At 36.2% G+C, this 24,146-nt stretch overlaps 3 protein-coding genes and 2 non-coding genes across 7 annotated transcripts; all 5 read left to right on the top strand.

Annotated features, from left to right (window-relative positions):
• The first annotated feature begins 691 nt into the window (after window positions 1-691).
• LOC120174622 (protein SEEDLING PLASTID DEVELOPMENT 1-like) lies at window positions 692-4,907 on the top strand. Its single transcript, XM_039181424.1, has 10 exons — window positions 692-806; window positions 844-1,296; window positions 1,653-1,867; window positions 2,214-2,364; window positions 2,450-2,641; window positions 2,875-3,037; window positions 3,153-3,457; window positions 3,724-3,900; window positions 4,069-4,230; window positions 4,442-4,907. The coding sequence occupies exons 2-10, from the start codon at window positions 850-852 to the stop codon at window positions 4,742-4,744; spliced, it is 2,115 nt and encodes a 704-aa protein (XP_039037355.1). The 5' UTR covers window positions 692-806; window positions 844-849; the 3' UTR covers window positions 4,745-4,907.
• A 2,785-nt stretch (window positions 4,908-7,692) lies between these two features.
• LOC120174532 (glycine-rich RNA-binding protein RZ1C-like) lies at window positions 7,693-11,961 on the top strand. 3 transcript variants are annotated; one of them, XM_039181345.1, is made up of 4 exons: window positions 7,693-7,712; window positions 7,831-7,976; window positions 10,987-11,483; window positions 11,575-11,961. In XM_039181345.1, the coding sequence occupies exons 2-4, from the start codon at window positions 7,866-7,868 to the stop codon at window positions 11,795-11,797; spliced, it is 831 nt and encodes a 276-aa protein (XP_039037276.1). In that variant the 5' UTR covers window positions 7,693-7,712; window positions 7,831-7,865; the 3' UTR covers window positions 11,798-11,961. The 3 variants fall into 3 exon arrangements, with proteins under 3 accessions (XP_039037276.1, XP_039037275.1, XP_039037277.1); XM_039181344.1 differs by lacking the exon at window positions 7,693-7,712 and having other exon boundaries at window positions 7,749-7,976; XM_039181346.1 differs by lacking the exons at window positions 7,693-7,712; window positions 7,831-7,976 and adding an exon at window positions 9,560-10,582.
• A 6,934-nt stretch (window positions 11,962-18,895) lies between these two features.
• Window positions 18,896-20,745, top strand: LOC120174530 (protein NUCLEAR FUSION DEFECTIVE 4-like). Its single transcript, XM_039181343.1, has one exon. It carries the CDS (start codon window positions 18,912-18,914, stop codon window positions 20,697-20,699), a length of 1,788 nt encoding a protein of 595 aa, XP_039037274.1. The 5' UTR covers window positions 18,896-18,911; the 3' UTR covers window positions 20,700-20,745.
• A 2,340-nt stretch (window positions 20,746-23,085) lies between these two features.
• Window positions 23,086-23,159, top strand: TRNAN-GUU. Its single transcript has one exon. It is a non-coding gene; the product is annotated as a tRNA-Asn (tRNA).
• Window positions 23,160-23,235: 76 nt separating this feature from the next.
• On the top strand, window positions 23,236-23,309 carry TRNAI-AAU. The gene has a single exon. It is a non-coding gene; the product is annotated as a tRNA-Ile (tRNA).
• Window positions 23,310-24,146: the final 837 nt, after the last annotated feature.

The following is a 24,146-nucleotide window of genomic DNA, read 5'->3' as shown; positions in this document are numbered from 1 at the left end:
TTAGTACTTAAACTATCAATTTTGATAATTTTAATACCTAAAATTTCAAATTTTTAAAAAATATGTAGTTTTTGTTTCATTATAGTATCTCGCTATTAAAAACTTAACGAACGACCTTGTCGATTGCCAGATCTACAGTCGTTGGCTGTCGCATCCGTCGACTGATGAATCTCAAACGTTCCAGCCTGCACCTTTTCGTCCATGTGAATGTGATTTCGGCCTCCGTTTCATCGAAAAATGCCTAAATCTTTCCAAATTGACGATGAACTCTTTGACTTCTTCATTCTCTAATCTTCGTCGTCAACCGTCCAATAGGCCTAAATATGGACTATGTTGGTCAACTCTTCATTCTCTCATGGTCCACCGTTCAGATCGATCGTGCATCTATCAGAGCTATGCCTCATCAGCCCGTCCATTAAGTTTTTAACGACAGGTACTAATATGAAACAAAAAACTAAATATTAGGTATGGTTATGAAATAATTGAAAGTTTAAGTATTAAAATTGACTAAGACTAATAGTGTAGGTACTAATCACGTAATTTCCCCTAAACTGAATTGACACGAAATAACTAACTACTCTTTTTACTGTCAGTAACAGTACTCCATATTTTAACTTTTTAGAATGTAATCCAAAAAAATCCAGATATCCCCACACGTGGCATCCAAAGAAACCCCCTTCGTGTTACACGGTCGGCAATGTCTTGGGCCCCACTTTCCCTCCAATCCCAGAGGAGATCCCTTCGAATCTTCTTCTTCCTCCTCTTCCCTTTGCTTCTCATATCTTCTTTCCTTTCTACAAAAACCAAGCACAGAAGCCAGAAGGAAAGTAAATATCACACTCGAGGGAAATGAGAGCTCTGAATTCCAGATTAATTTTAATTGATATCACCAACGACGCCGTCTCATGGAGCCACCGTCAGCGGCATTCCCACTTCATCACCATGTCCCAGCGCGGCGGAGCTCATCAGAGAATGTCAACCTCGCCTTTGAAGCAATCTCAGCCCTCGATTCTCCGGACCCCGCAGATCCGGAAACCGTCGGATCGAGCCACGTCTTCGAATGGGTCTTCGTCGGCTTTGACTTCCCGATTGGAGGCGTGCACGGAGCTCGATTTGTTCCTCGAAATGTTGCCGTTGAGGGTGAGGAGAGAGCTTAGCCGGCATGGTGAGATAGGGGAGTTGATTGAGGTGGTTATGGATTTGGGGAGGAAGCCTCTCGCTAGGTTTCCTTTCGGGGATTGGATTATTTCGGATCAGCCTGTTAAGCATGAAGATTTAGTGCACGCCACATCTAAGGTGTTTTTCAGTGAATTAGTGAAGTTTAATTTGACTTTTTGCTCATTTTTCATGTATAGTTTGAGGTAGATGATGGGTTCGAATCACTGTTAAAGGATGAGCATTTAACCAATTAGATTAAGCTTCAGGTTTGAATTTTTGTTTTATGTTTAACAGAGATGGTATATTTTATATTAAAATTTGACTTTAATACAAAAATACTATCTGTTGAATTATTGATGATTAAATATTATTTGTCACTTTAGTTGTTGGGAATGAGAATTTTGTGGCTGGCATAGTTCTTTTTGAGATGAAGTTGCTTCTTTTTTACATAGATTAAGTGAATTGAAATTACTTGTTTTGTACTTTTGTTCTAGGTTGGTGACTTTTCTGATGACAACCGTTCCGGAATCGATAGATCTTTACATCGCATTAGCGCTATTAGAAACCGTAAATTGCAAATTATCGGCCTCACTTGTCGGGTGGGTCGAGCTGTGTCTGGAAGTGCTGAGATTATTCGCGACTTGGTCGAGGGAGGAGGTTCCATCCTGGTCATAGGTCCTCCTGGAGTTGGCAAAACAACCTTAATCAGGTACTTATTCCTACAAAGTCTATGTTGTTGCTTGATCACCTTGTTGTTCAAACAGTTGTTGTACCTTTTTGTTTAGATTAGATAACCCCTCTTTTGGTACTTTTTTGTTTGATTTTTTTTATTTATGTGGATTCGATTTTATATACGCAAGGTTTCATAATCTAAATGCTGTCTGATCTTACAAAAGTATAACCGACTCACTATTTGAGTTTACTGATAGTTCTTGAAAGAACTATATTGAATTCTGTCCAGTGGTTATCTCGATTTCTACATTTGACATAAAAACTAGTTTAGTTGTTCATGGTACAGAAGTTCTGTATCCGACAAAAACTTCGTTCTGTTGCAGAGAAATAGCTAGAATGTTGGCAGATGAACACATGAAGCGTGTTGTCATTGTGGATACATCGAATGAGATTGGAGGTGATGGAGATGTCCCCCATGAAGGAATAGGGCGTGCAAGGAGAATGCAAGTTCCAAATGTAAATTTGCAGCATAATGTGAGTATTGATGTGTGTTTTTCTCATTGCAAAACACCAATCATTTATTTCAAGTCTAATTGTCCTGGTCTCAATTACCTTGCAGGTTATGATTGAGGCTGTTGAGAATCATATGCCTGAAACCATCATAATTGATGAGATTGGTACAGAGCTTGAAGCATTAGCTGCCAGCACTATCGCTCAACGAGGTGTTCAGCTGGTTGGAACAGCCCATGGAATGACTATTGACAACATAATAAAGAACCCTTCTCTGCAGATCCTTGTTGGTGGCATCGAGGTGCGAAGCAACTTCTTTTTTTCTTCACTTCATATTGCTCATATGGCTTTCAATGTGCTCAAAGTGGGATTTGCCATATGGATATACCACTTGCTTTCATGTTGTTAGGAAATTTATGGAACAAGTAAAACGTTTCGAGTGCGATTGATTTAGATGGGTAAATTTTGCCGATCTATGCCACCTTTACTGAAGTTTTTCATATTGATTAAAGTCATTCTTTCATTGGAAAGCAGAGTGTAACTCTGGGTGATGAAGAAGCAAGGAAAAGGAAAGTGCAAAAGACTATTCTCGAACGAAAGGGCCCACCGACTTTTACATGTGCTGTTGAGATGATATCTAAGACCGAGTGTCGTGTCCATCATAGACTTGATGCAACTGTGGATGCTATACTGGCTGGTAGATTATATCCGTTTCATATTTATTTAGAAGCCTTCTTTTGGCGTCTACCTACTTGTATATCAAGTAAAGTTTTCATGTAAGATGTTTAAGCAGAATCATTTCTGGTTGGCAGGGAGATCTCCTTTATTTGAAACCCGTCAGATGGAGCCTGAAGCTAGTGTTCCTATCAAGTCTATTGTAATGGCTAAAATCGACCATCGTGAACTATCTCACATGCTTCTTAATGAAGGAAAAAGTGCTGAAGTTCATTATGATGAGGAAGATGAACAATCTGTCTTGCATGTTAATGAAGAAAAACGTGCTGAAGTTGATTTTGGTGATGAAGATGAAGATGACCTTCCTATTCCTAGAAAGAAACACAGGTTTACCAGGTCCGCTAGCAAACGGAGCTCACCGATATTCGTTTATACTTACAAGGTGAAGTACACGATTTATGTTTTCCATTACTTTTGTTTCAAGACTGCTTGATGAAATGGACAAAAAGGAAAAGGAAAATAGACACTTGGACAGATATTTTACTGAAATTTATAGGTTGATTTTTAGAACATTTTTTTTGGAAAAAAGAACATGATTCATAATTGTAATCGGATGGCATCTAATCGAATATCTTTTGTGTGCTTGATAAGCTTCTTGTGTCTTCATGCTGTGCTTATATGTTTTTTGTTATTGGATGTATCCTTTAGATCCTGGAAACGGATCTCTTACAAGTAGCAACAGTAATGGGACTTGAAGATGAAATAGATGTCACTGATGACATTGGGATGGCCGATGCAGTTTTAGTATCGGCCTCCGAAATAAAGCAGAACCCGTGGATTCGTGGAATAGCAAAGTTCCACAAGTTGCCAATGTTTGTCATTAAGGTATCTTCATAACTATTTTCACAAATAATTGTGCTGAAAACACCAACTTCATTGTTGTTTTTATCTTCCTGGTACAGTCTCTTGCTGATATGAAACTTCATAATAAAATGGCGCAACATACATAAAACGTGTTTAATTGATATCAAGGTTTCTTCTCTTGGATTGCAGTCAAATACCATGGCACAAATGGTCAAGGCAGTGCGCATGATTCTCGAGAGGGAATCATACACCTCGAAGTCGAGGCTTCTTAACATAAATTCTTCCGATATTGAGGTCGAAGATGATGCACCAAAACGAAAACCCACCTTGGAAGAGATCGATGCCTTAGAGGTGCTAAATTTTCCCCTTGTTCTCTTTAATCGTAACAGTTCCAAATTTCTTCAATTATTCTTGAAATCTTGGTGGGGAAAGTGCATATGTTATTGAAACCCTGTTCTTATCAGGTCGATCAAGTCGTATCCGCTCAAATGTCGTTGAATTAACTGCAATATACACTTAATGAAGTTGTTGTTAATTGACATCTTCCTTTGCATTCTTGCAGGAGGTTCGCCTAGCGATTGAGTATATCGTTATTCCCGGTGGTGAACCCGTTGAACTTCTTCCAAGACGTTCCGAAATAATTGCCCGTCAACTTGAGCTTGTCAAAAGCTATCAGTTGGATGCAGAAAACTCAGGTACTGAGCTTAACCCAAGGTTGCAAATTCTTCCTCATAGATTGAACAAAAAACTTCCATCAAAATCCCTCAAAACTACATCGAATTTACAAAATGAGACCGGATTGAAGCCGCTAACTGATACCAATGGAGGAACAAGTGTTACAAGGCTTCCCTTCCTGCCTGAATAAACCATTATTTCAATCATATGAATCAATGATTGATACAAGGCTCCAATTCTTGTACAGTTTATAAATAGGTTATGTATCTCATCATGTAATTATTTGACATTGTAAAATGTAAAAGCGTACTACAACTAATCATAATGCAATTTACTATCGTTTTCTTTCTCAATCAAACCGAAAACATGGGACTGATTACTGAACTTTCACTTACAACACAACGAACCAATGTTCGATTCCGACATTAACATCGATTATGAAGTTACGGTATCGATAAATTCATCGCCCATTGCTAAAGCCTCCAATGTCTCTGCTGACAAGCATGATTCAATGTCAATACTTCCTTTTTCTGCTCCAAAGAACAGTGTAATATTTCCAACAAGCTTGGTCTCGGGCCCAGTTCTTACTGCAATCGGATTTCCCCATCCAAAATCATTACCATAAATATTAAATCGAGGGGAACTACTTGTGATCAGAATGTTGCTCGTCAAATTGGTCCTAGTAATCAATTGAACCATTGGAAATTTCCAACCATGAATACATGAAATGCTAGAATGATGTCCCATCTGCCACATCGTGATTGATGGTGCAACCGATGATAATACCGTCTGCAAGATCGGTTACTTGTACCCAAGTACAGGTTTCCTAGTACCCTCATAGTTCTGATAGGAGGAACATAAACAGGCTTACCAATGTCAGAAACTGTTACTCCATCAGCTGCAGCATGTACGAACAAAGTCCGACATTGTTGCAGTCGATAAAAAAGGAAACAGTGTCATCATCGTGTTCGGTGGTTGCTAGTCAACCTACAAAGGGTGGGACTCCTTGTTGACTGGCGCTTCAACAAATAGAGATGGACTTGTTTATTTGCAGAAACAACTTATTTCCAAGATTTTTCCGGAGGAAAGTTTAAAGATTTGTAATGTTTACGAAGGAAATGACATTATAAGACGTTTGTTATCTCAGAAAAAGGTTGTTGACTTATTGTTGTTATTTATGATGCAGAATACATACAACACTTACTGTGTGTTGAGAGTTACGTACTGTTGTGCTCGTGCAGCTCCATGCATGTTCATGCATGAGGAGGTTCTAGAAATGATCTAGAAGCTAGGTTGTTAGAAGTTTGTTAGCTTAGCAGTTCTTAACAGCTTAACAGATAGTTGGTTAGGTGATTTTCTTGAGTAGTTAAAGCATTGTATATGTTCTATATAAAAACAGTAGTGTAAACTGCGCTAAGCAAGTTTTCTTTGATTGAATGAAGTAATCATACATTCCATACATGAATTCTTGAAGTTCTTCTGCATTATTCAACACTGTGTTAGAATTCTTGAAGTTCTTCTGCATTATTCAACACTGTGTTAGGTTTAGGAAGCAGAGTCATGATAAGAACAAGAGACGAGCATCTGCTGCAAACGTATGGAGTGGAGATTGTGTATAAGCCGATGAAATTGAATGGTAAGCAGCAATGTAGAGAATCCTTTGATGAATCTACCTGTCCCTCAGGTAACTATTCTTTTCTTAATATAATGCATGCCTTGTTTTAACTGAACCGCATGGAAAGCCGGAAAGAGAAACAGTTCAAAGGAGGAAGCATCAGAGATATAAACCGCAGAGGAAGCAATGGATTCCAGATGAGTCATTGGTTCTCCAACATATTTGACGGTTTTCTCGAAGTATAAATCTTGATTGAAAACTTTTCCTGCCTGCAGAAATCAATTAATTGAAAGTTTGGCAACATTTAGAATAATGTACTAAAAAAGTACAGCAAGTAATAATTTTTCTTTGTAATGCTTAAACTATAACACGAATTCAAAATTATAACTCAAATCTGACAAGTTGAAGAAAACATTGGTTGTTTCCTCACTTCCTTTTATTCAATAGCTTGAGCACACATATAACTATTCCTTCTAGCGTTGACATATTTTGCAACTTCTAAGTAACCTTTTAATTTAATCTGTTACCCCGGCTACACAGTTATATAAAACAATTTGTCAATTAAATATCACTTGTCTATTAACTCGGTTAGAACGTCGTGCTAATAACGTGAAGGTTGCAGGTTTGAAACCTGCACGGGCCAATTTTTTCTTTTTCACACTTTTGTTTTCAAACGGCGTCAATATACAATCTGATTAAAAGGCAATGGTTCAACTAACGAAGCAGGTGCTAGTGAAGATCATCTGGTGGGAACAAATGGCCGTGTCGGAACCGACAGCAATGTAGTGGAATACGCTGATGGGCTTCCTTTAGCACTCGGAGTTGTTGGTTGTTTTCTTTCTGGCATATCAAATGGAGAAGTGCTATAGAAAGACTTAAAAAGGAACTATTATCCCCGAGTCCCACGCTTAACGTTGGCTTTCTCTTCTCTTCTCCGGACTGCCTTTCCTTGTCGTGACTGGAGCTGGAGCTGGTTTAGCTTTGGTAAATTGATAGGAAAACGAATCTCCCTGAAACGAAATAGTGTCGGAACTTTTAATTTCCTATTTAATTTCAATCTGTTACCTAAAACATATTATTATTTAAAACAAATTTTATTTTTGTTAAATGGAAACCGAAGGGCTATTAGCTCAGTTGGTTAGAGCGTCGTGCTAATAACGCGGAGTTCGCAGGTTCGAAAGTATTAAAAAAAGAAAGTGTCGAGAAAAGTTCCTCTCTCCTATTGTTTCAGTGCTGTTTCTGCAGTGTAGATAGAGCAGGAAAAGGACATGATATTAAAATGATCAAAATATTAAAAAGTATCCTTAATTTATTATTATTTTAACGTTTCAGGGATATTTTTGTAATAGTTTAGGAAGTTTAATAACTATTTTAAAATATTTGATAGTTATAATCCAAGAGGATTATTGTGTTGTAGTTTAGTGACCTCTAATGTACTTTACCCAAAAGGTTTCACGTGTCACCCGAAATCATCTAGGGTTTCTCTCATAAAAATACCGCAAAAGAGAAAACCACAGTACCACGAAGCCAAAAGAGGAGAGAGGTAAACAAAAGAATAATATTTCTTTTCTCGGGAAAGTTAGGATTTTTTTTCTCAGGAAACGGATAAAGATTTTATCTTTTTAATCCTTTTTTTTGGCTTTATTTTCTCTCATTTGCAGGTTTTCAAAGAAGAAAGAAGAATTGTTTGTAAAGGATGACAGGGAAAGAAGAGAACCGAATATTTGTCGGAGGATTATCATGGGATGTCACCGAGCGACAGCTTGAGCATGCGTTTAGTCAGTTTGGAAAAATTATTGAATCTCAGGTACCCTTTTTTGATTTCAAATAATAAACAAATTGTTTTCCCCCTTCCGCTCCTTATCATATTATGTTTGGTTGCCAGGAAAATTAATCAGAGTAATTGGTGGGGAATTTATAAGTTGGGTACTTTGTGGGAAAATGGGTTGTTGATTTTGTCTTCAATTTGGTTGAATATTGTATGCTGTACCTAATGGATTGTGTTTTCTTTTTTATCTATGGATATGTTTAGTAACACTGGGTTTCAAACATGAATTTGAACAAACTTTACTCCTTTGCCTAAAATTTGTTATTTGACATTAACAAAATTTTTAATAATAAAAGGAAAAAAGATTGGATTAAATTATTGAGTAGTGAAGCTTACAGCAAGTCATTATTGACATTTATCCAACAGTATAATGTATGTTCTATGCATTTTTAAATTTGTGTATTCTTTTTCTGAAAGGTGGTTATCATATCAAATTCTCTATGGTACTGTAAACATGCACAGCTATAAGTCTCCTGCCTATGTTTCACATATTTGTTGATATAGAAACTGCTTTTATATATCAATAGTAGAACCTGTTTTGCAAGCTTATAAGGTATTGGGGTGATAAATAATTTCTTCAGTTTTCATGTTTCTCTCTTATCAAATTATTTTTTCTTGTTTCTTGTCTTTTTGAATTGCTCTAAGAACATTTTGACATACCGTGGATGGGTTTTTTAGGAAGGGTTTTTGGTCAGTGACTGCATCAAGTTGTTGAAGTGCAAAGTATCCCTATTCGTAATGTTCAAGTACAAAGTATTTGTTTAAATTAAGTGTATGGTTCATGGAAGGGAGGTGAAGTTAAAACTGATTCTTTAAATTATGTTATGGGGAAACTGTTTTGTTTCGATTAAAGGATCCTTGCATGAAGGAACAAGCCTTAAGTTTTTTGCCTTGAAGAAACATGCATTGTTTCTTAAGTGGCCATTTTTGGTAAGCATCACATTGAAGGCTTTATGGAGTTGGTTCGGAAAATTTTATGGCAAGACCACTGTTTTTCTTTCTCATGGACAACAAATGAGTCATCGATTTGTGTCGATTTACCTTCCAAGAGGACTGGAGTTTTGTCAAGATGTCTTTTCCTTTTCCAGTGTATAAGCATGTCTAGACCTTCCTTACCTGTGAAGTCCTCGTGGAGCATTAAGTTGCTGTACAATTCTCACGGGCCTGACCTTTTCTGTTGCGGAGCGTGCCTCCTTTGTTTCTAATCATTAGCATACAATTTTCTGGGCTACTATGTTCCAAATGATGGTAAAGAGCAGCTGTGTGTGCACGGACGATAATGTAGTTTTCCTGAGGGCGGTGTTAATTGCTTTTGGATGGGATTGGTATCATCATATCGGTTGATTTGCCTTCCAAGAGGACCGGAGTTCTGTCAAGACGTCTTTTCCTTTTCTAGTGTATATGAAAGCATGTCTAGACCTTCCTTACTTGTGAAGTCCTTGTGGAGCCTTAAGTTGCTGTACAATTCTCATGTGCTTGACCTTTTTTTGTTGCGGAGTGTGCCACCTTTGTCTCTACTCGTTTGCGTACAATTTTCTGGGCCACTATGTTCCAGATGATGACAAAGAGCAGCTGTGTAGTCATGCATGATTATGTAGTTTTCCTGAGGGCAGTGTTAATCGCTTTTGGATGGGATTGGTATCATCATATCGGCTGATGTGGTTAGTGTGACTTAAGATCCCTATTTAGCCTTATGTTTAGGTTTCTTTGTTGATTTCCTTTGAATTTCTCAATTGGTTCAGAATAGAAATGGACTCTGTTCCAGATTAGTTGTGGACATGTTTTCCATGGGAGTTTTGATCCAGTTTTGTTAATCTTTCAAGCTTGTACCACTGTTCACCCAATCGGTTTAGCAACCCCCAATTTGTTTCTCTTACCTCTGATGAAAGCCTCAAGAACTAGAAATTTTTTTATTCCGAGAACCAGATCTGTTCTTTTTCAGGGACAGCATCTGTATGGCAGATAATAGATCAAGCGCTCTCTGTAGCATTAAGTTTTGGGAGCTTATATTATTGTAGCGACTGTTATCTCCCTCAGATTTTATTGTGAGAGCCTTTTCAAAGTTATCCAGTTCTGTTGACCAAGAATGCTGAAACTGTAAGATACTGGACTTGCTATTTTTGGCAGTTTTCGTGATCCCACTTTCGAAGTTCTCCTCCCTAACTGATTGCACACAGATATGAGTAGTACACTTTGGCATATGAGGCCTGATGATGTATCTGCTTCTCATGTCATTTATACCTTGCAGACAAATAGATTGATATGGAAAATGTTTTTGGCTTGGTAAGGATTGATTTTAGCTCAATGTGGAAACCATAGTGTCTATTGTTTTCTAACACTGACTGGTGGGAATGTAACTATAAAGAGGAAGAGAAACGGAAAATCAGAAAGAAAACCATTTGTTTGACCACGGTTTTGATAAGTTATGCATAAACAGTTATGTCGGATCCTGTGGGAAATGTGTTAAGGTCAGATCCATATTTTATCAGATTAGAAAAGGAAAAAATTGCAGAATCTTCTGTTATGTTTTAAGAATCTTGGCCATGTCATCATATCAATGCATAACCAACTATAACAAGGAGAAAGTAAGTTATGCTTCCTTCTTTATTCCCCGTATACTATGTTTTTGAAGTCCATTTATTTCATTTCCATAGATGATGTTGATTATTTTTTACTGGAAATATATTTTGTTCTATAAATTTTACAACTTCATATTATACCATATTGCCTTCAACTTTTCTCATTTTATGGTAAACTCAAACTATCTTGCGATATAAGTAGGCACAATAGTTCACAAGCATAATTGTCTAGACTGATGTTCTTCAAATTTACTTGATGTAATTTTCCTCTATCCTTTAGTATACAAATGGTGCATGGTACCTATTTGTTTCTTGTATGTTAAAATGCTTAAATCGATAATCATGTAGTACTTGCTTTACAATTTCTTTGTTGTTTGGTATGAGCTTTTTGTGTGTGTTGGTGTCTGTAGATCATGGTGGAGAGAGATACAGGGCGATCTCGTGGATTTGGATTTATTACATTTTCAGATCGCCGGTCCATGGATGAAGCTATCAGGGAGATGCATGGGCGAGACTTGGGAGAGCGCACCATCTCGGTGAATAAGGCTCAACCCAAGATGAGTGAAGATCTTGATCATGGCTATAGAGGAGGTTACTCATCAAGTGGCAGGGGTCGCCATGCAGGTGGAGACAGGCCTGTTGCACAAGATGAATGCTTCAGATGTGGGCGCTTCGGGCATTGGGCCCGTGATTGTCCTTCAGCTGGTGGTAGCCGAGGTGGGAGTGGCGCCATGTTCTCTTCACGTTCAAGAAACGGTGGCGCTGCCGCTGATGACCGTGGTGATCGCTTCAGAGATCGTGATCGGTACATAGATGACCGTTATGATGGCGGACGCTTTGGTGATAGGGACCGTTTTGACAGCAGGGATGACAGATATGGGAGCCGTGATCGTTTCATCGGCGACAGGTATATAAGATTTTACCTAATGTTACTGCACAGGTTTGACATCATCTGTCATATAATATCTTCAATTCTAATGCTTCCATAAATAATGCAGGTATCCCCCTGCGGGAGATCGATACGGGGTTCCAGACTGTTTCACTCAAAATGGTTATGGCAAAGAGAGAGGGTTTCGAGATGTTGCACCAAGGGGTAGTGATAGGTATGGAAGTGGAGGGCCAGCAGCACGGAGTGATGGAAGAAGCTACCGGAACAGGGCCGGCCCTTATGATCGTCCGGGCATGGGAGGAGGTCACCCGTCTTCCTTTGACCGCTATTAAGCGATGCCGTTATGATGTCTCAGCTTTTGGGTGAAAACGGTATGCATAGGGTACTTAGTTTTATCAAATCTATCAAACAATGAATCATGTAGGATGCTGGAATTACCATGAATGGTAGGATTTGACAGAGATCAATTAAATTAGAGAATCTGTTCCTCTTGTTATCTTATTTCTTGCTAGATGATGAACCCGTCCTATGCCTATGCCTAGTCGATCTGGACATGGTTTTTTTTTGTCATTCAGATTAACTTCATGTAAATTACTTTTTAATAATAATTTTTTTTATAAAATAATTACAAATATTTTAATTTAGATTTAAAATATACTCCCCTCGGCCACCATCATCCGACAGTCTCCACTACTCTCAAGCTTCACTCTCACAGTCGAAAACACCATCAAAACGACCATTGAGCTCCGGTACACATTGTGTCCGCCATTGTTTCATAACTCGACCTCTATCTCTATTGTCTTCCCGTCATCCCAACTCCTTAAACCGAGCCACCGTCATCTCTCCACCACAAGCAAAATCAGAACTCTCAACCCCATCAACTCACTTTGACCACAAATTGTCATCAGCCTGTTTACCCGAAGTTGCTACAACAACCCATATTCTTAAGCCTATAAGCCTAAAACCGAGCAGCCCCAATCTACCATCATCCACAACCCTGGCCGAAACCTCTATGCCTCTCAGCACAAAAATTACAAACAACAAAGCAAAAAACAAACAAAAAAGAAGGGAAAGGAAATACTTCATCTTGAGATCTCGGGTTCTAGAATATCCGGGGCTTCGGGCATAGATCTCGCCACTCAAAATGTGACCCAAACCTAGGATAGTAACATGTATTCGGTGTTGATTTAACGGTTGTATTCGGTGTTGATTTAACGGTTGGAGATTTTAATAAGCATGAGATTATACCTGATTATTTTTTAAAATAATTATCAATTTTAAACGTTGTGATGGAACTTTTATCTTTCTCATGCGTAATCGACTTTTGAATTCAACTTTTTAAAATTATTTGTTTAAAGATAGTTTTAAAAAAAATTATAGGTGTTTGGTCTTACTTAATACAAAATAATTGACAATAATCAGAATCGTCTAGGACATTTTAAATATTTATATCAAAATCTTGGTGTGGCCAAAATTGACACCTTTTACTCATCATCTTACATAGTGAAATATCATATTGAAATTATATACCTTTTGAAATTTATAATATTAATCATATTATATCATCCACTAATCTTATGAACAAAGATAATGAATTAAAAAACCCTAACCCACTACTTACCACTTTTATCCCCCCAACCACAAGAAAGCAATTATAACATTATCCACCCAGCCACTTTTATGAAGTAATTATTATTCACCGCATTAGTAAAATAAATCATTGTTATTTTTAGAGGTGTCATACTCATGAAATAATGTTTGAGCGTTTATATCAAATGGTTTAGAGTCTTTCAAACAAATACTATTTTGTAATCACCTCATATTAATAAAAAATAATAATTCACCAATTATAATTTGGGTAAAGTACACAAATAGTCCCTACGATTATAAGGCGCTACTTTGTTGAGTCCCTCGAGTATTACAAGTTTCAAAATGGTCACTCGACTATTATATGTTACAAACTCGTCCATTTTCGTTACAAAATTGATGGTCGTCTAGTTTGACATTAATATGCTGATTGAGATATGATAAAATCATATTTTAATGATGTCTATTGGCACCGCCATTGCTTTCAAGCACTGGCTTGATGGCATAGTGTTTCAAGTACTGACTCGATGACATAATATAAACGGAGAGTCGATCCACAAAATGCAACTCAAACGGTTCTAAGATCATATTTTATCATATCTCAATCGACACTCCACATGTTAACATCCAACTCAAGCGACTGTCAATTTTTAATGGAAAAAGACGAGTTTGGAACATATTAATAGTTGAGTGACCATTTTATAACTTTTAATAGTTGGAGCACTAAAAAAAGTAGTATTCTATAGTCGGAGGACCATTTGTGTACTTTACCCTTATAATTTTGGATAAATTTCATCAGACGGTTAAATATATTGGAATATTTCAAATTATGACCAAATTGTTAATATATATATATATTTGGGGACTAAAATAATTATTATATCAAGCCACATCACTATTATTTTAAATATTTAATAACTATATTCTATTTGTAATAATATTTTAAATAAATGATTAAATTGTAATTTTCAAGAAAAATATGACCCTTTATAATTGAGTTGATAATTGAATTACATGTGATGTATTTTACTCTTATAATTTATATTTTACACTTTTATCCAACAAATCACTTGTTAGCAGACAATTTTTAAAATCTTTTATCTCTATTATTATGAAATTTCTGATTATGGTGTCACGTATCTTATATAATAATTTAAATAAAATAATTGAAAATTATTAATTGATGACCGAATACAAGGCTAATAAATTTTATATAGTTTCTTTATCACTCAATATAAGTAAAACGATAATTTACAATATTCCATATTTGTAACAAATTATCGACTTCCGAGTCCAATCGAGTTAAACATTTCTCATCATTGTAGAACTTAGCAAGACTCTGGTAGGAACACTTCACGGATATTGATTTCTTCATATTGATTGCATTATGTGGCCGAACAAATCCACCTTCACAAATCTTCATTAAACAGATGCTGATGAGACATAAATATATTCATGCGGTAATTATTCTAACTCTCGAATCTTAATAGTAGCAAGCATGGTTGATATGCTTAGGTCGTGCTTCAACCTTCAGGAGCGATACAACCCTTAATTTTATCAGTATTTCCAGAATTTATCCAAAGATATTCCCTTATTCCAAGTCGTGGAGATATTTAAATAATTTAGAACCTTAAGTGTATCTTAGCCATTATGGAGCTCAAGGGTACTTCGGTCATATCAGAGCTCGGGGTATTTTGATCAGGTTGAAGTTCATGAGTATTTTGGTCATTTTGGAATCCAGGTGTATTTTGGTTATTTCATCCAATCCAATATTTTCATTTTTCAATCATTTCGAACAGTTCTGACATAAAGAGTACTTCTTATGAATTAGTCTTATGGTGTTTGCTCAAAAATCAGAGATTTTAGGTCTAATGCCTTCTTTGAAGTTACGAACTGATTATCAGGAATTTTCTGAACAATCATGAATTTAACATATGAATTAGAAATTTTATCAAGTTAAATATGAATATTCAGGAAAAGTTTACTATTAGGGTCAGTCCGTGTTATTTTTACCTCTCAAGGGCAATTTCATAATTTCTTATTTTTTGGCCATAAAACTTTTAACGAAGAATAATCATAATTTTAAGGATTATGAGGTTAATCACTTTACTAGTTAATCACTGAGCTTGAAATTATTTCTTATCAGCCTTCTAGTTTCTTATATGAGTAATCTGAGTCTTATTTAGTTTACTTACTTTTTACCACATTCGGTTCGAGGTTAGAAATATTAACTACACACATGACCAAAGGTTTTCATCCATGCATTAATTAATACCAACATGGTCCATAAAACATGCAAAAGGTAGTAATGTATTACCTCGATTTTCAAGCCACATCGGATAGCCATTTAAATTTCCATTTGATCAAAATGAATTACATTAGAAACATAACTTAATTGTGAAACATATCAAATCAGAAGGTAAAAAGATGAAAACAACTTACTGTGTTCGAATTTGACGAAAATAACCTCAAAAACGGACCCAAGACATCGAAAAACAAAAAATATGCCTTTTTCAAAAATAGTCAACTATGCTGCTAGAAACTCCTTATTCTCGAATTCAAGCTTATTAACTTTGATTTCAAGCCTTCAATCTTCTCATGAACTCGAACCATCTCTATTACGAAATTGAATCCAAATAACTTCCCTTGCCACAAAAAAAGTATTTAGCTACCAAGGTTAGAGACTAAATTAATCTTATTGGAACTATTAAGACATAAACATAACTACTATTAAGACATAAACATAATTACATGGAAACTAGAAAACAAGGTTAAGATCTTACCAATCCTGAAGGACTAACTTGATGATTTCCCCTTTTTTCCATTTCATATTTTCTTGACAGATCTAGAAATTTATAAATGGATCTAAAATTTTAATTTTCTTTTCTTAAAAATAATAGGTGTAAATTTTTTTTATATTTTCCATTTTTCTTTAATATATTATACTAAATTTCACTTTTTTGTGTATTTGGCTCGGGGCTTACTACATCCTCCCCTGTTTACAGGGGATCACCGGCCGGTCACCGATGACCACCACATCGAGGCGCGACGAGGAGCTGATTCCAATGACAACGACGGTGAGATCCACAGCCATCTAGTTGGTGACGAATCGGTGAAAAAATTAGAAAGAGGGCTTGAATTCTAAGGAACTTTCAGGACCTCTTCGATGACTAACGATGACGCTTCACGACAAGAGGAAGGTTGGGTTTGGGTCACGGGATGGCGGTGATCTCACTGATGGAGGTGGTGACACCACGGCTAACCAGAGACGGGAGAGGGTGAGGCTTCATTGGTTTTGGGTACTGGTTTTGTTTCTTTCCCCACGAAAAAGATGTTGAATAATAGCCTGACCTAGATGGTAGAGGCATGGGTTCCTTTGTTGTAAATGGCGCACCAAATTGCTTATTTTCATCATTTATTATTTTTCACTGATAGGGTAGGGTAATTACAAGCTTGAGTCCTGAAACTTTCAGGAATTTCAAAAATTACTATAAAATTTTGAGAATCTTACAATTTAGTCCCTTAAAATTTGCCCTAGGGTGTGATACACATCTCCTATGTTCATATGGTGGTGAAAACATACACAAAGGCATAATATGTGTGCCTCGGAAATGATCCCTTATCCTGTAAGAAGGTGAAAACCTCACAAGACATAGCTTCGTGCTCCCTATTAGATAGGTAAGAGTAGAACCTAGCTCAATTATATGAAAATGAAAGGTGAATCCTCTTTTAAAGGCATACTTCGAATGCATACTATATTGTGGTTCAAGAGAGTCACCATCGATCCTTATTAGGGTGTGATTGAAGTACCCTAAAAGTTTACCATTTTAAATAAATTGAAACAACAAATTCAGTCTACTTACTAACGAAAATGGATCGAGAGTTGATTACGTATGAGGAATGATTAGCACTCGCACAATACTTTTTTGGTACCTAGTCGATTAAAATGTTGTCTTAAAAATAGAAAACCATGAATTCATGAATTAATTTAATTAGTGATCCCTTAAATAAACATAAATTTTGCTTACACCTTGAAAAAGAAATAAAATTCATTAGTAATATATAAAATAACATTCATAAAAAATATACATGATAATATGATATAAAATAAATAAATGAAAGAATTGACTCACCTGTCTTAAAAGTCCTAAAAGATTAAAAGAAGAAATAAATACCAAAACTGAAGTAATGTACTAATTGGAGGTGGAATAAATAAATAGTAAAAATAAGACTAAATAAATTAAATTCTAAACAGACTAAATTAGAATAAATAAAAAACCAAGGATCTTAATTAAAAGAAATTTGAAAACGAGCAAACAAAAGAAAATTGAGTTAATTGAAATGTATTATAAATTAAAGACCTTAAAAAATTAAAATAAATAACAAAGCAAATGCAAAGGACCAAAATAGAACAAAAGAAAGTCAAATAACTGAAATAAAGAAATAAAATTACAAAAATGACCAAACGGGAATAAAACGTAAATTAGAAGGCCAAGACCATAGTTTCCCCAACATATTCATGGTCTAGAGTGGGTCGGATCTATTGCCAAAACGACGTCGTTTTGGAAGGTTTTATATATCCCTTTTAGGGGTATAAACGAGTCGAGTCGAGCTCGAGTATTACTGAACTCGACTTGATTCGAAAATTCTGAAATGAAGTTTGACTCGATTCGAAAACTCGCGAGCTTAAAATTTTTAAGCTCGACTTGAACTCGAAATCCTGAACTGAAGCTCGTGAGCAGCTCGAAAAGGCTCGAAATGAAAAAAAAGTCTTAAGCTTAACTAGATTGAAGCCTCAAACTCAAACTCGAACATGAATCTTAAATACATAAAAATCTTACTGTATTTTAAAAAAATCAACACATAAATATTAATATTATTAATAATTTATTTTAAAAAAAATAAAATTTTAATATATTATATTTTCGAGCTGCTCACGAGCTTTTCGAGTCGAGTATTAAGTAGCTTGTTTCGGCTCGTTAAGAATTCGAGTCGAGTTCGAGCTCGAGTGGAGTTCATTCAATCCGAGTATTTATCGAGCCTTGACCGAGTCGATCTTGAGTAACTCGCAATCTGTCTCATCTCATTTACAGCCCTACCCCTTTAGTCATTTTCTTCTCTCTCTAACGTGTCTTAGAGAGATAATATCTCCCTTCTCTCTAGAGTTCTATAGTCACTAGCCGCCCGGCATCTCGTCATCGTATGTAACTAATAGTCGAAAACCTTTTGGATTTCACTTGTCTCATCCACCTCGTTGGATCGTCTCGATTTGCATATATGTTATCCTCTGATATCCACACTCCTTTCGTTGGAGGACGAGAGGTACACCATTCTCCTTTCCTTTTCTTTTGTAGGTTTCTCTTTACTTTCTTTTTGTAGGTTATTCATCTCCGTTAATAGAAAAACCATGCATGCAAAGAAACAAATGAAAAGAAAGGGGAGAACCTCTTTTCGTTATTTTCATTTCGAAAATACAATTGGTTGTGATGGCTGCTCTTCTCCTCTCGCCTATGAAAAACAAAAAACCCTCTCCTTGATTTTGCAGGTGGCCTGGTTTTTATAAACCGAAGCATTCGAATTACAAACAGAACATGATTAAGAAAAATTCAAAATAAAGGTAAAGGAAGGAAATAAAACGAATTGAAAAAGACAGGTAGGACCAAAACGAGATATTACACTTATGATTAAAAAAAATTGGAACAAACTCCAAAGACTATTTTACCCTCATCCTTGGTTTCCATGCACATGTATTTTCCTTTTCTTTTTCCTATATATAGTGACTTATTAAGCACTATGTTAAAAAACAAGCTCTAAACCATCAATCTTCATCGAAAACAATACAATTTAAACCAAAAAAAAATGATGGCAGGGTCAGGTTACGGTGGTGCCACTGAGCCAACCTCAAAGAGCTTAGCCGCTCAGATCCTAACAGGACCATGGCTCATGGTTTTTGGCTCACTTTTGATCATGTCAGCTGCTGGTGCAGCCTACATGTTTGGCTTATACTCTGGCGACATTAAAGAATCGCTTGGCTATGACCAAACCACTCTCAATTTGCTCAGTTTCTTCAAGGACTTGGGCAACAACGTCGGGGTCCTATCGGGGCTCATAGCTGAGGTCACACCGCCGTGGTTCGTGCTATCAGTCGGTGCGGTCCTCAACTTCTTCGGGTACTTCATGATTTGGTTGGCCGTCACCAAAAGGATCGCCACACCACAAGTGTGGCATATGTGTTTGTACATATGTATCGGTGCCAATTCACAATCTTTCGCCAACACCGGCTCTATCGTCGTCTGCGTCAAGAATTTCCCAGAGAGCCGAGGCGTCGTGCTGGGGCTTCTCAAGGGTTATGTTGGCTTGAGTGGTGCGATCATAACTCAGTTGTACCATGCTTTGTACGGTGATAATACGAAGGCCTTGATCCTATTTATCGGTTGGCTTCCGGCTGCTATATCGCTTTGTTTTGTGAGAACGATTCGGGTCATGAAAGTGGCTCGCCAGGCGAATGAGCTTAAAGTTTTCTATAAATTTCTTTATATCTCCCTTGCTCTTGCTTCTTTCTTGATTGTTATTATCATTGTGGAGAAGAGATTTTTGTTCACTCAACCTAAATATGGTGGCAGTGCTGCCATTGTTCTTTTCTTGCTGTTTTTACCACTTGGTGTTGTGATTACTGAAGAATACAAGCTTTGGGATGCCAGAATTAAGGCCTTAAATTATCCCAATTCTGCATTGAAAATCGTCACGGAGAAGCCGCATTCCGAAGAGTCCAAGGACAATATCCCCGAAACTCCCTCAGAGTCGAGCACCGCAGCTATGTTGGCCTCAAACAATTCAAGAAGTAGCGATCAAACCGATGTTTCATGCTGGAAAACGGCATTCAAGGCACCAAACAGAGGAGAAGACTACACAATTTTGCAGGCACTTTTCAGCCTAGACATGTTAATCCTTTTCTTAGCCACGACTTGTGGGGTCGGTGGCACTTTAACTGCGATCGACAATCTCGGGCAAATTGGAAGCTCCTTGGGGTACCCTAAAAGAAGCATAAGCACATTCGTTTCCCTCGTGAGCATATGGAATTACCTTGGCAGAGTTGCATCAGGTTTTGTCTCAGAAATCTTCTTGACCAAATACAAGTTCCCCAGGCCTCTAATGCTCACCTTGATTATGCTCTTCGCATGTGTCGGCCACCTTTTGATTGCCTTCGATGTCCCCGGTGGCCTCTATGTTGCATCGGTCATCATTGGTTTCTGCTTTGGGGCACAATGGCCTTTACTTTTCGCCATTATCTCTGAACTCTTTGGACTCAAATACTATTCGACGCTGTACAATTTAGGGTCGGTTGCGAGCCCCATCGGCGCCTACATACTCAACGTGAAAGTGGCCGGAAACTTGTACGATAGAGAGGCTAAGAAGCAAATGGCAGCTTTAGGTATTGTGAGGAGAGCCGGTGAAGATCTGGATTGCAAAGGGGTTGAGTGTTTCAAATTGTCTTTCATTATAATAACAGCTACTACCTTGTTTGGCACGATTGTGTCATTTCTTTTGTCACTCAGGACTAGGAAATTTTATAAGAGTGACATTTACAAGAAGTTCCGGGACGACGTGAAGGCAGCGGATAAGGAAATGGCGGTGACTGGAGACTGAATTTGAAAGACGGAGATGAAGTCTTCTGGTAACGGCATCCACCGACAGGGGGCCTAGACCGGGTAGGGTTGTTTCACTATTGTATGATTCGTAATAAATGAGAATATGTACATGAAAAATAAGGAGACTTTGTCATTGATTTTGACAAGGATTGGATTCCTTTATAATTCCTTTTTTTTATTTTAATATGGGAGACAGTATCATTGAATTGGATAAGGTCCAAAATTTTCACTTTTAATTGTTCCATGGAAATAAATTTGGTTAAATTATAAAATTAATCACTTTCGTTTAAGTTTTGTATATATATATATATATTCACCAAATTCAAAAAATATAATATTTAATCGTTTTGGTTTTTATTTAATTAAGACGTGGTTATTGAAGAATAACTATCTTTAAACTTTTAACGGATTACTGACGTGACACAATAAATATATAAAATAAAAAAGAGTAAAATGTACAAATAGTCACTAATATTTGAAGGGTTTGAAGCGTGTCATATGAATAATTGATAAATATGTTGAGTCGTATTAATTCTCTTCATTAAAGTCCTTTTTATTGTTCGGCAATCAATATCTATTGTTATGATCTTTTCTATGGAATTTAATCTCTAATTTTCATGGACAAAGGGGTTATCACTTGTTTTACTTGCAGGGAACTGTTAATTTTGCATTGATGGTGTCTCAAATGAAGGTTGTCCAGTTGTTTACAACACTATTACTGACCTTTTTCTTCAGGTCCGATGTTTATCATTTTGCTTGTGAAAATAACCTTACTTTTCTATACAAAACAAATGAAATTGTTTTCTTTGGGTATATGCTTTTTCTCAGTGGAATTTGACACGAGAGGCTACTGCATTTTTTTTTACATGTTTTGAAGCCAAATCTGCCAGAGCGTGCTTTTCTACAGATAAAGGTTACTTCTTTGATATGTTGGTTCAGGTAATCTCCGTCCCTCTATTTTTCCATTTTAAAAAATAATAATAATATATGTAGTTCAATACCATTCTTTTCCATGTAGGGTTTAGCTGATCATAGTGACTTTTCCTAAAGTTGCTGATGGCATTTTAGCAAATGGAATGTTCAGTCACTATGATCGCCTCGAATTGCACAACTTTGTGAGAAAGTAAATCTCTATGTGCGTGCTCTGCAGGTAATTATCTTATTAAGATTTGTACTTATCTCATTTTTTGCTGCATTACTCCGAGTAGGTCATAGACATGATTAAATATTGATAGAGACTGAAATATTAGACTATTTAAGAAAAATAAAATGAATTATTAGGCGTTTATACTCAAAATTCAGCACGAACCAAGCGACCTTAGTGATTAAGAGATTGTTGTTATCTTTGAGATCTCTAGTTTGAGCATTACGTATGTAAGAGTCTGGTCGGGTTTAGAGTGAAAATTCTTGGACTTGACCCAACTTGAGATATTACTATAAACATCTCTATATATTTAGATATAATTACTATAATACCCTTCTTTATTTCCTTTTCTTCACTTTTCTCCATTTTTTACTGAATAAATATAATAAAATAATTTTTAATTTGTGTCGGGTCAAGTTTAGGACAGATGAAGCCTTTCTAAATTTGGATCAAGTCGAGTGAAGGGATATACTACTCAAATCGAAGCCAAGTTGACGGAAAATTCAACCCAATCTAACTTCACGTATAACCATCTCTAAATATAATATTTGAACTATCACAAGTTATACTATTATAAATATGATTTTTTAATGATCAGTTTAACATTTACTAAAATTGAATATAAAAATGCCTATAATATTGTTAATTACTGTAGCTTATGATATATAATTAAAAGATGTAGTTATACAAGCCTGCTATCACTGAATTATAATTTAATAAAATAACTAGAGCAGGAACTGTTAACCACAAGGTTGATGTTCAAGCCCTCCTTCTAGCGTTGTTTTATTTTAAAATTTAGGAATTTCTAATTCCTCTTTTAATTCAATCCAAGTATGTTATAGACACTCAATTTCGTTTGGATGATTGAATTTATTTTTATTTTTATTAAAAGTGTGATGTTAATTTTAGATGTATAAATCACATTTTTCGTGTACATTTGATTCATAAATATAAGATTAATTCTATAAATACGATTATATAATGAATTCACAGAGAATATTACATTACTTTATTTAATTTATTTAATCAAAATATAAAATTATGATGCTTAATAGTGAAAATAAATATATTAAGAAGCACATATTATTAATTTATTTTTATTTTAAAATTTATTTATTTAATATTAATTATTCTGAATTATCATAATAGAACCACTTGTTCCAAAGATTCTTCCATCCTTCCACATATGTTTAATCTAATAAAGAACTAAATAACATTTGTGTGAATGGTGGATCAAGAAGCTGGAATAGCTCAGTTGGTTAGAGCGTGTGGCTGTTAACCACAAGGTCGGAGGTTCAAGCCCTCCTTCTAGCGTTACTACTTTTTGCAACTTCAAATAACCCTTTTTTATATTTAGGAAATATATAATATTTCTCAAAAGAAAGCTAATGGCCTATTAGCTCAGTTGGTTAGAGCGTCGTGCTAATAACGCGAAGGTCGCAGGTTCGAAACCTGCACGGGCCATTTTACTCTTTTTCACACTTTTTTTTCTTCAAATTTTCCAAACCCTCATTACTAACTAGTATATTTGTTTCTCCTGATCAGGGAGGCCAATCCTCCCATTGGAATCAATCTGGTGGGTGGAATAAATAAAGGCAATGAATGCTTTTAACTAACGAAGCAGGGAGTGAAGATCATCTGATGGGAACAAATGGTGTACACAGCAATGAAGCTAAAGAAAACAGCAATGAAGGTCGTGCTGCTGGAGGATGGGGTAGGAGATGAACTTCAACCAAAACCTGCCGATGAAGTCCCATTGAGGATTGGAGCAAGTCGAAAGTAGCGGAAATCTAGATGATGCATCAATGGGGACAAGGGAGGATGCTAATTTATCTTCACAACTTTCAAATAGTTGCAATCCATTCAACTCTTTTTGTTTCTGCAGTGTAGATAGAGCAGGTCCAGCAGGAAAGGGACATACATGGTTTTGCTTTCAGAACACCTTTAATGTTCCCTTTCCAAGTTTGTAATGCTACTATTATGTATTGCTCTTCTTATTCTCCATAAAAATGCATACATGTTTTCTCATTAACTATCTAAAGACGTACCATTAATGGTTTTGTTCTCATTGGCCTTACCTTGTTTATACTTGAATAATAACAGGTTTATCAATGGTTTTGGTTAAGGGTGAGTGTTTGAAGTTATTCCAATGAACGTATCTCACAATGTTAAGAATTCCCAACCAATCCACCAAGACCAGGGCTTTGTATTTGATTTGTCTTCGCATAAATAGATGAGATCAACTCAATGAATTTTTCTTTGAATCGAACTCGGTAAAAATTAATGACTTCTTTGAATTTG

This window comes from Hibiscus syriacus, unplaced genomic scaffold (assembly GCF_006381635.1).
Source record: "Hibiscus syriacus cultivar Baekdansim isolate YM2019G1 unplaced genomic scaffold, ASM638163v2 tig00112114_pilon, whole genome shotgun sequence".
NCBI classification, from domain to species: Eukaryota; Viridiplantae; Streptophyta; class Magnoliopsida; order Malvales; family Malvaceae; genus Hibiscus; species Hibiscus syriacus.
The sequence above is the reverse complement of the archived record's forward strand: the minus strand, read 5'-3'. Positions and strand labels throughout refer to the sequence as shown.

Excerpts from the sequence above, each read along its gene's own strand:
- LOC120174622 (XM_039181424.1), top strand. The coding sequence starts at position 850 with ATGAGAGCTCTGAATTCCAGATTAATTTTAATTGATATCACCAACGAC. Across the intron at positions 3,038-3,152 it reads TGTGGATGCTATACTGGCTG|GGAGATCTCCTTTATTTGAA; the intron begins GTAGATTATATC and ends TCTGGTTGGCAG. Across the intron at positions 3,901-4,068 it reads TGCCAATGTTTGTCATTAAG|TCAAATACCATGGCACAAAT; the intron begins GTATCTTCATAA and ends CTTGGATTGCAG.
- LOC120174532 (XM_039181345.1), top strand. The coding sequence starts at position 7,866 with ATGACAGGGAAAGAAGAGAACCGAATATTTGTCGGAGGATTATCATGG. Across the intron at positions 7,977-10,986 it reads GAAAAATTATTGAATCTCAG|ATCATGGTGGAGAGAGATAC; the intron begins GTACCCTTTTTT and ends TGGTGTCTGTAG. Across the intron at positions 11,484-11,574 it reads GATCGTTTCATCGGCGACAG|GTATCCCCCTGCGGGAGATC; the intron begins GTATATAAGATT and ends TAAATAATGCAG.
- LOC120174530 (XM_039181343.1), top strand. The coding sequence starts at position 18,912 with ATGATGGCAGGGTCAGGTTACGGTGGTGCCACTGAGCCAACCTCAAAG.